This window comes from Austrofundulus limnaeus, unplaced genomic scaffold (genome assembly GCF_001266775.1).
Source record: "Austrofundulus limnaeus strain Quisiro unplaced genomic scaffold, Austrofundulus_limnaeus-1.0 Scaffold518, whole genome shotgun sequence".
NCBI classification, from domain to species: domain Eukaryota; kingdom Metazoa; phylum Chordata; class Actinopteri; order Cyprinodontiformes; family Rivulidae; genus Austrofundulus; species Austrofundulus limnaeus.
The window spans coordinates 285,953-299,795 of record NW_013952920.1 but is presented as its reverse complement, the minus strand read 5'-3'; the positions used below and the strand labels follow the sequence as shown (position 1 = coordinate 299,795).

Genomic DNA, 13,843 nt, shown 5'->3' with positions numbered 1-13,843 from the left:
ATATAATATAATATAGACATTTATCCATGAAAATGTCCAGTTTGAGATGTTTATAAGCTGTTCAGCCTTTAAATATTTGCACTTAGAATTTTCATGGAATCACTTTAAATACTTTTCAGTGAGTTATAGGTCTTGCACAATTCTGGTTCAAATATGGAACTTTATGTTTACTGTACTGTTAATTAATTATTTGCAAAGTAATATTGCCTTAGTGGACAGTGGTTAAAAAAATAACCTGTAAAACTGATGTTAAATGCGACGTAGTTGAAAATTTGGGTGCGCCTAACTGCTGGTGCGCCTAAGAAAAAATATTAGGCACACTGGTGCAACCAGTGCAAAAAGTTAGTCTGGAGCCCTGCTGTTTTTACACTGAAGTATGTATGTCTGAGTTACAGCTTTCTAAAAAGGACAGTTCCTCAGTCATATAACCAGAATCCTGTTTGTTGTGGAATTTGCCGTTTATTTCAAAGGTTGCTTAAATCAAAGTTGCCTGTGGTGAAAAAATTATAGTACATCATATTAAGCCAAGCTGCATGTTTCTTATAAGTGTAGAAGTAGTAGCAAATTAAAAATCTGTGATTAAAACAAAAGAAAAAAAGAATAATAACTTCACTGCTGTTGCATTGGCAGCCTTCACAGTTAATACTAATTAAAACATTAAATCACACAGGTATATGGCTAAGAATAACCAAATTATACACATTATTTTAACTTTATCTATTTTATCTCTTTTACCAAACACATTACTAAATAATTTTTTTGTGCCACTCACCATAATGTATGGTCAGCTGCTTTGGGCCTCTGCCTTTGCTGTTTCTGGCAAAGCAGTGAGCAGCTGTCAGCACCCAGTTTGGGCTTACAATTGATCCAGAACATTCCTTTGTTCCCCACTCATCCTGCGGCACAGGAAAATTAATTTTGTATGAAAATCGTTCAATTTCCATTATGTCTTCATATATGTGTGGGCGGGTATCCCATTCTATGTGGGGACCATTTTTAGCATACACCCTAACTGTGTGTGGGTGGGTGTGTAAAGAAGCCCTTACTGATGACAGAGTCACATGCCACGGTCTGGTGTAGCTCTTGATTTGAGAATGCTCCAGGTCTTTTGAGATTTCTTCTTGAGCGACCCCGCACATCGTCACACTACTGTCACCTGATTTATGAAAACAGTTCTTTTTTAAATGATTTAATAAGAGAAAAATTAGTATTTCTTCTTTAAAATTGTATAGGTTCAAGGGGAAATGTACAATTTTTGAGACTGAGCCGAGTGAAAACTGCTACTCACTTATGATTTGGTTGAACACGTCTCCCAGTTTCTCATAGGTCTCCAGAACAAAAAAATGTTTCTCATAACGTTTCTTCGAGGCCAGAGAATTCAACTCCTCTTTGTTCACCTTGCTTCCGACACCAAATACATAGACATCTGGAGAAAAAGTACATTGAACTCCATAAAATATTTTATTTGAGATTAATGGTTTGGGTTTTAATCTAGAAAAAAAAATGTATGTAAATAATTAAAATTAAATAAATTTCTGTCATTATACCTAACATTTTTTCATTCGAGTGATCATTAGATGTGTTGTTGGTGTAACCCAGGGAGCTCCGGATGTGGGCCAAAGCGATCTGAGGCTTGGCTCCTCTGTTGGAATAACCTGCAGTAAACAGGAAAAGAAGCATCATAAGGCACCAATTTCTGCTATTTCAGTAGTGCTAATGATATTAAAAAATGTATTTCAAGTTAACAGTGTTAATATTTATGAAACTTAGTTTTTACCATCAGTTTCTATGATGATAATGTTCTGAGTCCCTTCTAAATGTTTTGTGGTGCTGTTCACTCTTAAGAAGTTCATGGTACCCTGGACATTATGGAGAGCGGAGGACAAGTTGGTGCCCGTTTTGCGCCCGTGGCCTTCGGATGAACAAACACAAAGTGCTACATTAGTCAGTCTATTAATGGATTTGTTCATAACACATTAAAAGTATGATGTTGGTGTATTGCACAGGTTCACATCCCAGAAGGTAAACAGATCATGAAAGAACAAATCAGGCCTTACTGCTGTAGACAAAGTTGTTCAGAGCTTCTATGACCTCATCAGCATTGCCGCTTACATCTGTATTTGTAATGTCTACAATGACTTTAGTTTCACTGGCAAATGACAACACATGGAAATTCAACTGGACTTCATAGCTGTCGAGCTGGAGAGACAGTGAAGGAGATGTTTAAAGCTAAATTTACAGGCTTAATGTTTATCTCTTTCTTATATACTGAAATCATTTTTGTGCTGACCTTTTTGATCAGAGCGATGGTGGCATTCCTGGACTTATTAAAGTCCTTCTCCTTGATGCTTCCCGATGTGTCGAGTAGGATGTAGATGTGCATACGACTGACTTCACCCACAAGGAAGCTTCGGCCAAATGATGGAACAACATCTTTTCATACAAACATGCATAAAAAATTACATTTTTGGTTGCTTTTCTAACATTCATCATAACTTGTGGTAGTCAGAATTGTAAAGTAACTAAGTACAAATACTTTGTTACTGTACTTAAGTAGAATTTTGGGTATCTGTACTTTACTTGAGTAATTATTTTTCAGCCTACTTTTTACTTCTACTTCTTACATTTTCACACAATTATCTGTACTTTATACTCCTTACATTTTTACAAAAGGCAAGAAGTAGAAAGTTGTTACTTTATTTCATTTTTGCTTGTTTTTATTCCAGCTTGTTATTGTAAAAAATAAATACTATTTATATAAATTGTGCCTCCTAGGTAGAGTGAATTTAATTGTGGTTGAATGAGAAGTATAAATATATAAAATTCTGATACCGTATTAGTTTGTACACAAACAAATCATGTCACACTCCAGCAGGACATAATCATTAAAATAAAAGGACTGTACTTAAGAAGTATTTGTATTTCATGAATTATATTATTGTAATTGGCCGCAGTCCTCAGATAGATTTTCATTTTGGGGAAAAGCTTTGTGCAGCCTTGATATATGTATATAAACTGAAACAGCTAGAATATTGCAACGTAAATTTAACATAAATTAATTACATTAATACGATATGGTAATTTCTGCACTTTTTTGGGGAGGTCACCTCCTAATAAATGTCCTTACAGAAAATCTAACTGCTCATTTTAAATTAGTACTTTTACTTTTAATACTTAAGTACAAAAAATATCAGATACTTTAATACTTTTACTCAAGTAATATTCCTAAAAGAAACTTTAACTTTTACCAAAGTAATTTTTTGGTAAGATACTTGTACTTTTACTCAAGTATGACTTTGTGGTACTTTATACAACACTGGTGGTAGTTTCTCAGATTGAAGTAGTTGAACGTTACGAAGGCTCTGCATAAAGCAGAGATGAGACCCTGTGGTTCCCAAATGAGACATCATCTTCTCCACAACTGGAACTTATGAGATCCTGTCCACAAACACTACAATCACTAAAACCAGCTGGACCTGAGTTCTATAAGCATCAGTAAATTGATAAATTGATGGTTTCCCAGACACAAACTGGGGTTTGTCCTAGACTTAAATGGTCTTTTAACACAGACTAATGTAACATGCTTTTTGGCACAGCATAAAATAGTCCAAGACTTTGTCCATTTCTGAGTAAATCAAAATTATTCCATAAAACAAGGTTAGAACTGACCCAAAATTAAATAAAAGTTTCAGTTTAATCATGAACAGGTAGTTTTAAGTTAATCTGCTTCCGGACCCTTTTGTCCTGCTGTTCGAGAGCTCTAATGTGTTCATATTTTACAAAATTAGTCTAAAGTAAGACTATTAATACTAAGCACCCACTTTTCTTTTTGAAGTCTGGAGAAAGTACATCCATCATTCCTGCAAGTGATTCGGCCATGGCTCCAGCCACAAAATCAGGAGAGTCGAAGGTGTTTGGACCTGCAAGGAAACAAAAGTTATTTTATCGTTGATTTCAAACAGCTGCTTGAGCTGTTGCTGAGAGGAAAATGTGTGTTAATTTCTACAGTTTAGTTGTTCATATTAGTTTGGTTTGGCGTTTGGGAAAGGACTGTGGTCTTGTGAACACATTGAGGAAACATGAAACTTAATCCTAAAAACCTTGACACCGTGGCGCTGAGCCACTCCACTCCCTGTTCTCCAGGCAAACCCGTTCAGATGACCCCAGAAGATGCAGACCAGTCTGACACCTGTACGTCACTTTCTCTCCCGTCTGAAATCGACTGGCTGACCTTTCTGCACCCGGCGGGATCCCCGGGTCATCACAATCATCAGCTGCAGGAAAAGAAACACGAGCATTGTGTCATTTGTTTTGGACTTACAGATTTGTATTTGTGCTCAAACTGTCCAGTATACAGTAAATAACATGATTAAATATTTATTAATTAGATGACTTGAGCTTTGTCATGAACATTTTCATATTTTTCACCATGATCGGCACAGACTGGAGTGGCTCCTGTCCAGTGTCCGGATAAAGTGCAGTTCCTTTGCTCTGACCCGTACAAGGTGAACCCCTCCTGGCAGGAAAAGCTCTGCGATGTGCCAACTCTGAACCACTGATTCCTGGGCCAAAAGTCACCATTGTCTAACTGGAGCTGACCGGGACACAACACGTCTGTACACAGGAGAGGAGAGTATGATAAAGATGGAGGAGGAGAAAGCAGAGTGTATAAGAACGGAAGGTTGTGTTCATTAAATATTTGACCTTTGCACGTGGGCCTGGACACGAGTCTGCCACTCGGTAGTCTCATGGGTGACCACTCTCCATCCGCTTCACAGGTTCTGTAGCTAACAGGGTGTGGATACTGTGCCAGGCCACAGTGATACGTCAAAATACTGCCCTGCAAACCGTCCTAGAAAGAAAACACACAATGTAGTTTTTAATATTAAACCAAGAAAACGTGTTTATTAGCTTTCAAACAACTGACGGAGCTAAGTGAGGATGCAGCAAATCTAGTGCAATAAAGGTTTTAATCCATAAGCCTGCAAATTAAGAGTAGTGTTTGGACTCAGCTGAACAAGTCCTCCACAGTTTCCTCTTTTTATTTCATAGAACACACACGCTCACTCCCCCTCAGGGGACACTGTCCAACTTCACAACACATTTCTGGGCTTAGGTCAATGGTGTTGATTCACAGAACTGAAATAATGACAAAAATCTTTTTTTTTTTTCATTCATTTATTTACTACACCAAACTTTCTGTCCCCCGCATGTTTTTTTTACCTTTACAAACGTTTAATCTGCTATTAAGATGCAGTAACACATTTTTCCAAGCCCTCTTTAAACGCACCATGAGAACGCGGTGCCAGGTGAACGAACACCTGTGGATCATGGAGGGGTGCAGAGCTGTCTGTGAGTTCTGGAGGATAAGAACGGATGGTGTTCTGTCGGGTCAGACGGCTGCTACACAGCCACTTGGAACTAATCAGTATTTTTATCTGTAGGTTGTCATGTTAGTTTTGGTTAATAGGCCCATCAGTAAATTTAGGTGATTATCATAATTACACCTGTTTAATGGGTAAAATTATTAATATTCTCATTTTTTAAACATGTAGTTGAGTCAGTACTGCTTGGCACAATGTCATGTGTTACAAATAAAACTAAATCAAAATCAGACAAAAAAAGTAAAATTGAACTCTAAACTCGTTTGATAAATTATCAGATTAATTTTCTGATCTCGGCCAGCAGTGAGTTTAAAACCAGGATGATTCAAACATTTCATACTAAATAGTCATGAAATCAAGTTTTTACTTTAATGTGTTTAGCAACCTGTTAAAATACTCCAGAATGCAGGAAAAAGGATCTCATTTCATCAAAATTTCCTGGGGGAGAACCCCCAGAACCCCCCACCCCCCACCCCACCACCACCACCTGCATGAGAAGATGCCTTTCTTGGAAAATTGAATTTTGTGCACAGTAGTAATGAAAACTTGAACTGATTTTACTCTTTGAATGCAGTGGTACAGTTACTGACAATGAAAGCCACCAGCTGATCCTGCTCCATGGTCCTCACATCTGTCTGACCAGGTCTGAGCTGAGAGGGTCTGCAGAGCTCCTGCAGATGTTCACAGAGACTTTGAACTCTTCAGATGAGATTGGAGGTCAGATTTATGGCAGTTTGGCTGATTTTGCTTCCAAAAATCAAGTAGACCCACAATTTGCTGAGAACTGCCATTTCAAGGAACAAGGAACAGAACATTTTTAGAAAAAGAAAATGATGGGGCTGCAATTAAGATTTTAATTCTGGTGTCAAGATTTTTAGATGTTGTTTTAAACAATATATTTTCATATATTTTCATTATAATTTTTCAAATTAATGCATTTTCCTCTAAATGCTTAATACATTTATTAAACCTTATAGTTATATACACTGTGTTCTTAGAGGTCAAATTTTCTGCACTGGGTTTATAATTACAGTAGATACAGCATTTAGTTTTGCGTATCTTTTACGATATACTTATGGTGAAGTAGGGCCCCCAAAACAAATTTTGCTTAGGGCCCCCAAATGTCTAGGGCTGGCCCTGTGCAGGGGGTAGAGAAGCTGTGTCTGTGATTGGAAGGTTGCCGGCTCGACTCCCCAAACCAACCAGCCCCACCCTGGGCCCCTGAGCAAGGTCCTCAACCCCCAATTGCTCCCCGGGCGCCGAAATTGGCAGCCCACTGCTCCACATGTGTGTTCACATGTGCGATGGGTTAAATGCAGAGACTTAATTTCCCCTCTGAGGGACAATAAAGGTTAATAAAATCTAAAAATAAAAAAACAAATAAACCTGAAAAATATATGTGTACCCAATATGTGCACACCCATCTATAAATACAAACCTACATACATAGACACACACAACAATACACATAAATTCCATTTAACATGTCTAAAAAGGGAAGAAGTAAAACCTGTTTAATCCTACCCCTTCTCCAATACTCCATAATTAAACTTACACACAATTACACAACTTTCTTAACTTTAAAACAAATGGTAGAATACATTTCATGAACTTTACCTAAATTTATCATTATTTTGCAGAAATACTATACACTACTGGATTTTTTTCCCTCTTGTTGTTTTTCCCTCCCAGTACAACATCATATTTAGTTAACTGGAAATTATTTTGTTTGCATATAATTTAAAGTTCAATTTCTTTTTTTACTTCAAAGACTACTCCGAGTACAGGAAGAGTAATATGTTTCTTAATCAAATTGCCATGTTGGTGTTACATGTGTAACCTAACAGACCAATGCTTCAAGGTAATCTTGAAAAGAGAGAAAGAAACCCTTTTTTTACCTGTGAGTAGGTGACATGTCCACCTTTGATGCTCTCTGTGACGGAGCAGTTCTGAGGCTGATCTTTATAATCATATTCATAATCCTCCTGCAGAGATCCTGAAGCACAAAGGTCAAGTGTTGTTGACAAGCGTGCATCTCTAAACACAGAGGATCAAACTTATGGCATCAAACCATTTAAATGTGATGTAAAAAATCTAAGTTTAAAGACAAATTTCACCCTTTTGTATGAAAATAAAGAGCAGAATCCAGAGTGTAGACTTGATGTTCATGACCAGACTCAGTTGTCGTCCTTTTATCTTCAAGCGGCAGAAATCAGAACCAGAAAATCTGAATTGAACTGCAGTCAGCTGCTTTATTTGATGACTGATTACTCATTAACCCAGCACCACCAAACATGAAGGGACACATTGAGCAATTTGAGGACAAACCAGATTTATACTCACACTTTCGGTTTTGGTGGCACTACCTCTTTCTTATGCTTCAGGGTTCTGGGAAGTCAAGCTTCCATTAATTGTTTAAAATGCAAAGAAATAAAGGCATTCTTTGAATGTTTTCACGCTCAACTAGATTTTAATCAGCCAGCTTTGCAGCGTCTAATCTTGCTAATGCTTCATCACATCCTGCAGGTATTACTCCCACCTTGATATTACTGCAGTTTGAGGGAAAATCTTTTTAGAATTAACACAAAATGACTGCTCTGTGTTTTGGCCAGGGGATTAAAGTGGCTGCTCGTGTTTGTTTTTTAGTGTTTCAATTAAACATTTCAGGAGATTGGGCAGATTGTAGGGACTTAACACGGACCCCCACTTCCAGCTCAATCCTCACCCATTACTTAGTCCCTCCTCCTTCTCGAGGCTCAGTCCTCTCAGGTGACTCGGCTTTTCTCAGCACTGAGAAGTTTCTAAAACTTCTTTGTAAACGGTCTCATACACCCCCACAAAAAAAAAAGGAGAAAGACACACAAACTGAAGCAGCTTGTACAGAACCAGACATAAGACCAAGAGGCAGCACTCACTGACTTTTTGAAAACTGGGAACTACACATTTTTTTAATGTGAATTGGTTCATTTTTACGTGGCTTGTATTGAAGGATTTCCAGCAAAGAGCCAAGCTGTTTGGAGTTTTCACAACTTGAATGGAGACTGACGAAATGCAAAATGTACAACAACAAGAGGACTCAGAGAAAACTCCTTAAACCGTCCTACAAGAAAAGCAGCTCTCTACAAGATGTCCTCCGAGAAACACTCATCCAAACATTTGGACCCATATGAAGAGGACCAAAGTCCCTCTTCTGTTCCCAAGAGAAAGATGTCTGACCTCAGCCAAGTTTCTGTTTTCTCAGACTCCTCTGGCATTTATAAGGTGAAAGAGAGAATTTGAAGTTGGCATACTTTGCTTGGTTTAAAACATTTAAAACCTTTTAAATGAGACATTACTTGGAAACCTGACAACTTCAAACTCTAATGAACTTGATTTATTGTTTGTTGTCAAAGTAGAGACAAAAGTACGGAAATTGATTAGTAATAATCACAACTGTAAAACATTATGTGCCCAGCTTTTGTTTTTGTGATTATATATTGTAATCCACACATTTGTCAAGCAATCTGAGCATATATAAAAAAAATTTAGATATTTAAAAATATATATACTGTATTACATTATACACACAGATTGTTGTCTGAAGCCTTAAAATGTTACACTCTTAAAAAGGTCTTTGTGTATGGAAATAGTTTAAAACAAGTCTAAGGATGGTGTGACACACACAGATTGAGTTACATTTGCGCACAAACCTACCTTTGTGTTCACACAAGCTTTTCCTTAAGCCTCAGCTCTGTACAGGTACAAACATGTGCTGCATTTAAGGACTGGTAAAAAGCTGGTTCATTTGAATGATCTTCTGTTTCACAGCTTATTTCCTCTCTATAGTTATTCTATCCACATATAGAACCCAGTCTAAGTGTGTCACACCATTGGTATACTTGTATTTAATAATTTGTTTAAATAGGCCTGTTGGTAAGGTGAGGGATAAAAATCTATCAGTACATACAGTATTTGTTCTGAATTTACTGTTAAGATGATGGATGGATGGATGGATGGATGGATGGATGGATGGATGGATGGATGGATGGATGGATGGATGGATGGATGGATGGATGGATATCCATGGATATGGATATCCATGGATAGATGGATGGATGGATGGATGGATGGATGGATATCCATGGATGGATGGATGGATGGATGATGGATGGATGGTTTTGGTGACCCTAACTCAAGGTCTTTGCCAGCTATAAGTGATCTTATAAATCAGTATTTATTGGAAGATGAGATCATTTTAGCTAAAATGAATTTGTTAAAGCTTTGTGGTGGTGACAGAAGTAGCAAATCCCAGTTGAGTAACTTTATGAAGAAAGAAGAACAGAAACTAAAGAAATACCAAGAAAAGAAAGTGAAAAGAGGGAAGATGTGGAGAGCTGAAGCCTCGGTGTGTCAGTGGTTATCAGAGTGGCTCAGATCTGAGAAACCAGATGATTGAGAGGCTGCGTAGAAACCTCAGACATCTGGTGAGGCCCCAAGCTTAAAATGCAAAAAATATTGTCTAAGTTAAAAAAAAGTTTTTTCATCTCTACATTTGAATAAGAACTTTTTTTTTCCCAAAACATGGCAACATTTTGCATAAAAATACAGCCATTATTAAACTTTGCTCTTTTATTTGTTCTGCTTTTCCCAGAATGTGTTTTGCAACCTTGCCTTTGAGCTGGAGGAGGAGCGAGAGGAGGGGGTGGAGGGATTCAGGACCTCTTCATCAACCCCCGAACCAATCAAACCACCAGCTGCTAGTGAGTTACAAAAACACTTTACTGCTCTCCAGGACTGAAGTGTCTTACAACTTTTATAGTTTGAATCCATTAATCAAAGCTAAAATAAGCTCGTCTTGGAAGTAAGAAAAGGGGGTATCTTAAAAGAATGTATCTCATCCTTTACCCTGCATGCCAAAGTTAAATCTGTTAGAGGTTGGTTTATATACTGGGTATGAATCTCTGCTACCATCGGTTGTTGTAAATAAATAACTGGGTTGAAGCCATTTTTGCACTTTCTAACTTAACTGTGGCAGCCTGGAATTGGGTTGACTCCAAATATAATTCAATGATTGGTTGAAATCAAATTATTACTTTGACTAATTTATTCAAATTCTGTTTCCTGATTTATGAGATATTTTGCTTACAGAAAAAAACACAAGCAATTACATGACTGCTGGTGTTTCTTGTCAGCAGGTCATCATGTTGTTGATGACTCTGCTTGTATGATGTCAGTGTGTCTGATGAACCAGTGAAGAAATTTAAATAAAACTCAGAAATAATTTGATCAACTGTTGGAGTCAACCTGATTCAAGATGGCCTCCCCAGGTAATCAGCCTTAATAAAACCCAAGGCAACAGATCATAGCTTCATTAATTTTCTAGTTGTTGCTAGTTTTGTTAGTATGAAATTAGCTGCATCAGAATGATTAAGTCTTAGTTCCACACATAAAACCTTACTCTGGGGTTAAAAACAAAACATATCTCAAACAGTGATGTTATTATGGATTTTAGCTTGGTGTTTGAACAAAATTAATTGATCCCAAAAAGCTGTATAAAAATAGGAACGGTTCTAGCATAAAATGCATTTATTACATAGAAGTTGTCGAGCGCCTATTGTCCTGAAAACACATAAAATCTCAGCTGTTTTGATTTTTAAAATGGAGATGATTGCTGTTTTTTATTTGATTGTAGAAAACAAAGGCCTGATGTTTGTAGCTTTCACTCTCAGCCCTCCTGGTGAGAATAAAAAGGAGGAACTGCTGAGATGTTTCCAGGTTTTAAACAAACTTTTGAACTAGACTCATTATAAGTAGGCTGAATATTATAAATTGTTGTTTTAATCATTTTTAAATCACAGACTTTCTACTGAGCATCCAAAGTTATGAGAATAACCCCCAACATGTTCATTTTGTGTCGTTCAGGCCTTGGTTGTGGATTCGTAGAAGTGTGTTGGATGCGTCTCCGGGGTCCTGGTCGGAGCTGGGGGCTAGTGGTGGTTTCTGCTACAGTCCTGCTCCTGCTGGCAGCCCTGGGTCTAGCGCTGGCTCTCATCCTCACTCGTAAGTTGCACCTCCAGTGGGTCGTCATAAAGGACAATAACATAAAATACTTTGATGAGACTTGACCACCATCAGCTGTACTTAAATGTAGCTCGTTTAAAAAGCTAAATCATGTTTTAAACAAGATACCTGCCATTAATGCTACAAATATTCATTTTCTGATTGGCAGGTTTTCTGTCGTTTTAAATAATTTCCTCCTCATCACTTAGATATAAAAGATCAGGCCGTGGAGGATCAACTGATGACCACTCCTGACCTGCAGAGTGATGGACATGAAGCGTCCCCTCCTTCACCCACAGTCCCCTCAAACAGAAGTCACATAAAAATCACCGCCTCACCTCAACCTACCCAGACACATCCACGTGAGACGAGTAGGCATCCGTTCATCATTTAGCTTTTTCATGTTTTTTTATTTTTGAACAAGTTATTTATTCTCATCAGGCTGTGGAGGAGTTATGACCGACTCTGAGGGCAGCTTCAGTTCTCCGAACCATCCTGGCTCCTACCCCCCGAACTCACTGTGTGTGTGGGTGATTCAGGTCCCGCCTCCTCACCTGGTCCAGATTCATGTTACCTCTTTGGCCGTGGAGGGTCCGTCTCCCTGTCTGTTTGACTGGCTGGAGGTGCAGGAGCCTGTTGAGCAGAGTTCTGTGGTCACCAGGTCAGGAGAATGTTTTTCTTCTCAATTGTCACTTCTGCTTTTTTAATTTTATTTTTTAAAATAGAAATGTTTCATGCAAACAATTTTTTTTGCCAAGACAAAATACTTATGACCATTTCAAAATTCTTCTCATCCAACATGTGCAACTGATGAAAATCCTGTTTTTCTATTATATATTTATTTATGCTTGTCTGTAAAGATTTACAGTGTGGCACTTCTGTTGACAATATCCCACATCAATTTTCCTATTTCAGTTTCTAGAGGTTGGTCATGTTAGTTAAGAAAGGAAGAATTAAAAAGGTCTAGCATTCCTTTTCATAAAGTATACCATCCACTGCCTTTTATGCCAGAATGTAAAACTAAAATGATCTTACATTGACAAATAAAGTTGTGAACATTTTGGTCAAACCTTGAAAACAATATTATGAGCAACCTCACTGTCCCAGTAAGTGTTGGGGATTACTGCTACTTACTAATTACTACTGCCACATCAAATTTTAGCTAAAAGCTTGTAAAAAAATAGAGCTAAAGCCATTTTTGTGCTGGCCGTAGTTGATTAGATGTGTGAACATTTCATTAAAATCCATCTACTGGTTCCTAAGATGTTTTGCTAACAGACAAAACAAGGTTTGCGCCAACAAAAATATGCTACATTTTTGATTAATGATGTCATTCAATAGGTGGTATTTGGAGTATGTGTTGTAAAGGATTCTTGGCACCACACCAAATTTGTCTGATAAAGACATTTTTGTGCTTTCTACAGACTTTGAAACATCCTAAAATGGGTTTGTGTTAAAAGGTTATACTTATGCCCCTTTTGCACTGGTTTGACTTGGCTCTCCATGGTTCCGAGGCTTTTCCACTAAAATGGATTCATGCACTAGACCCTTTCTCAGAATGTATTTTGTTGTGGTTCCAAGTGAAGTATTAGTAGTTTTGAGAAGTATTTCAAACTTTATTCATTCCATAAAAACAAAATTATATGTACAATAAAAAAGAAAATACAAAAACGCCCACCAAAAAAATAAGAAAGAAAAAAAAAGGAAAATATATTTTCAAGCCAGCACGGTCCAAAAGTGTACCGCGCTGGCCTGAAAACGTGACGTCAGATGACTGTCAGTCACTGATTGGTTAGCGGGTGGAGTCACTGGTTTTGTCACTGGTTGGAGAAGGGGTTATCTGCGGCATAGAAATGAACACACAGAAGCCTCGACGACTGTGTCGGTCCGCTGCAGTGACAAGCTATATGGCGGACGCGCTGTGAACTACTACAAATGAATGGACTTTGTTTCATAATGCACATTTTAACAGAGTACTTAACATTAATACGGCACCATCATTTATTCAAACACACACACACACAATTTGAGAAAAACAGGTACCAAAAACAATGTATTAAAACTTCTTACAGGACTACAAAATACAACTTTATTGATCCCACACACAATTAATTTATGTTTCATAATCTGTAAAGGTAAAGTAGTGTAAAAATCAATTTATGTTACACTTTGTATTTTTATATGAATTGTAATGAATGAATTTAGGAAACCTATACAGAATTTAAAAAAAGCTAAACACACAGCAACAACAGTCTAACAAAACATTTGACTGAACTAATATATTTATTCGTTATTTTATCTTCTGAATAAGGGATACAGTTGGTAATAAGAACTTTCTTACAATCTTAAACTTTTGATAGTTTCATTCTGACCAGATATAATATGTTCCCTCCTTGCACCCACAGGAGGGAACATATTAT

General features: G+C 37.4%; 2 protein-coding genes across 4 annotated transcripts in view; one reads left to right on the top strand and one right to left on the bottom strand.

Annotated features, from left to right (window-relative positions):
• The window catches only part of si:ch1073-280e3.1 (complement C2), a 16,156-nt gene extending 8,603 nt beyond the window's left edge, over nucleotides 1-7,553 (bottom strand). The window contains exons 1-13 of the mRNA XM_014026012.1: nucleotides 7,502-7,553; nucleotides 7,283-7,380; nucleotides 4,705-4,852; nucleotides 4,429-4,614; nucleotides 4,101-4,274; nucleotides 3,822-3,920; nucleotides 2,291-2,433; nucleotides 2,058-2,199; nucleotides 1,778-1,912; nucleotides 1,548-1,655; nucleotides 1,289-1,426; nucleotides 1,047-1,156; nucleotides 773-878 (exon numbers count right to left, since the gene is read on the bottom strand). Coding sequence (XP_013881466.1) covers nucleotides 773-878; nucleotides 1,047-1,156; nucleotides 1,289-1,426; nucleotides 1,548-1,655; nucleotides 1,778-1,912; nucleotides 2,058-2,199; nucleotides 2,291-2,433; nucleotides 3,822-3,920; nucleotides 4,101-4,274; nucleotides 4,429-4,614; nucleotides 4,705-4,852; nucleotides 7,283-7,380; nucleotides 7,502-7,553 — 1,639 coding nt within the window. The remainder of the gene's footprint in view (nucleotides 1-772; nucleotides 879-1,046; nucleotides 1,157-1,288; nucleotides 1,427-1,547; nucleotides 1,656-1,777; nucleotides 1,913-2,057; nucleotides 2,200-2,290; nucleotides 2,434-3,821; nucleotides 3,921-4,100; nucleotides 4,275-4,428; nucleotides 4,615-4,704; nucleotides 4,853-7,282; nucleotides 7,381-7,501) is intronic.
• Nucleotides 7,554-8,253: 700 nt separating this feature from the next.
• Nucleotides 8,254-13,843, top strand: part of mfrp (membrane frizzled-related protein) — a 23,652-nt gene continuing 18,062 nt past the window's right edge. Inside the window, exons 1-5 of one of the 3 annotated variants that reach the window (XM_014026026.1) lie at nucleotides 8,254-8,645; nucleotides 10,015-10,123; nucleotides 11,286-11,423; nucleotides 11,633-11,785; nucleotides 11,865-12,084. In XM_014026026.1, the coding sequence (XP_013881480.1) occupies nucleotides 8,511-8,645; nucleotides 10,015-10,123; nucleotides 11,286-11,423; nucleotides 11,633-11,785; nucleotides 11,865-12,084 (755 nt within the window). In that variant the 5' untranslated portion in view covers nucleotides 8,254-8,510. Of the gene's footprint in view, nucleotides 8,646-9,747; nucleotides 9,848-10,014; nucleotides 10,124-11,285; nucleotides 11,424-11,632; nucleotides 11,795-11,864; nucleotides 12,085-13,843 lie in introns of those variants that run through there. The other 2 variants (XM_014026025.1, XM_014026027.1) reach the window with 2 other exon arrangements.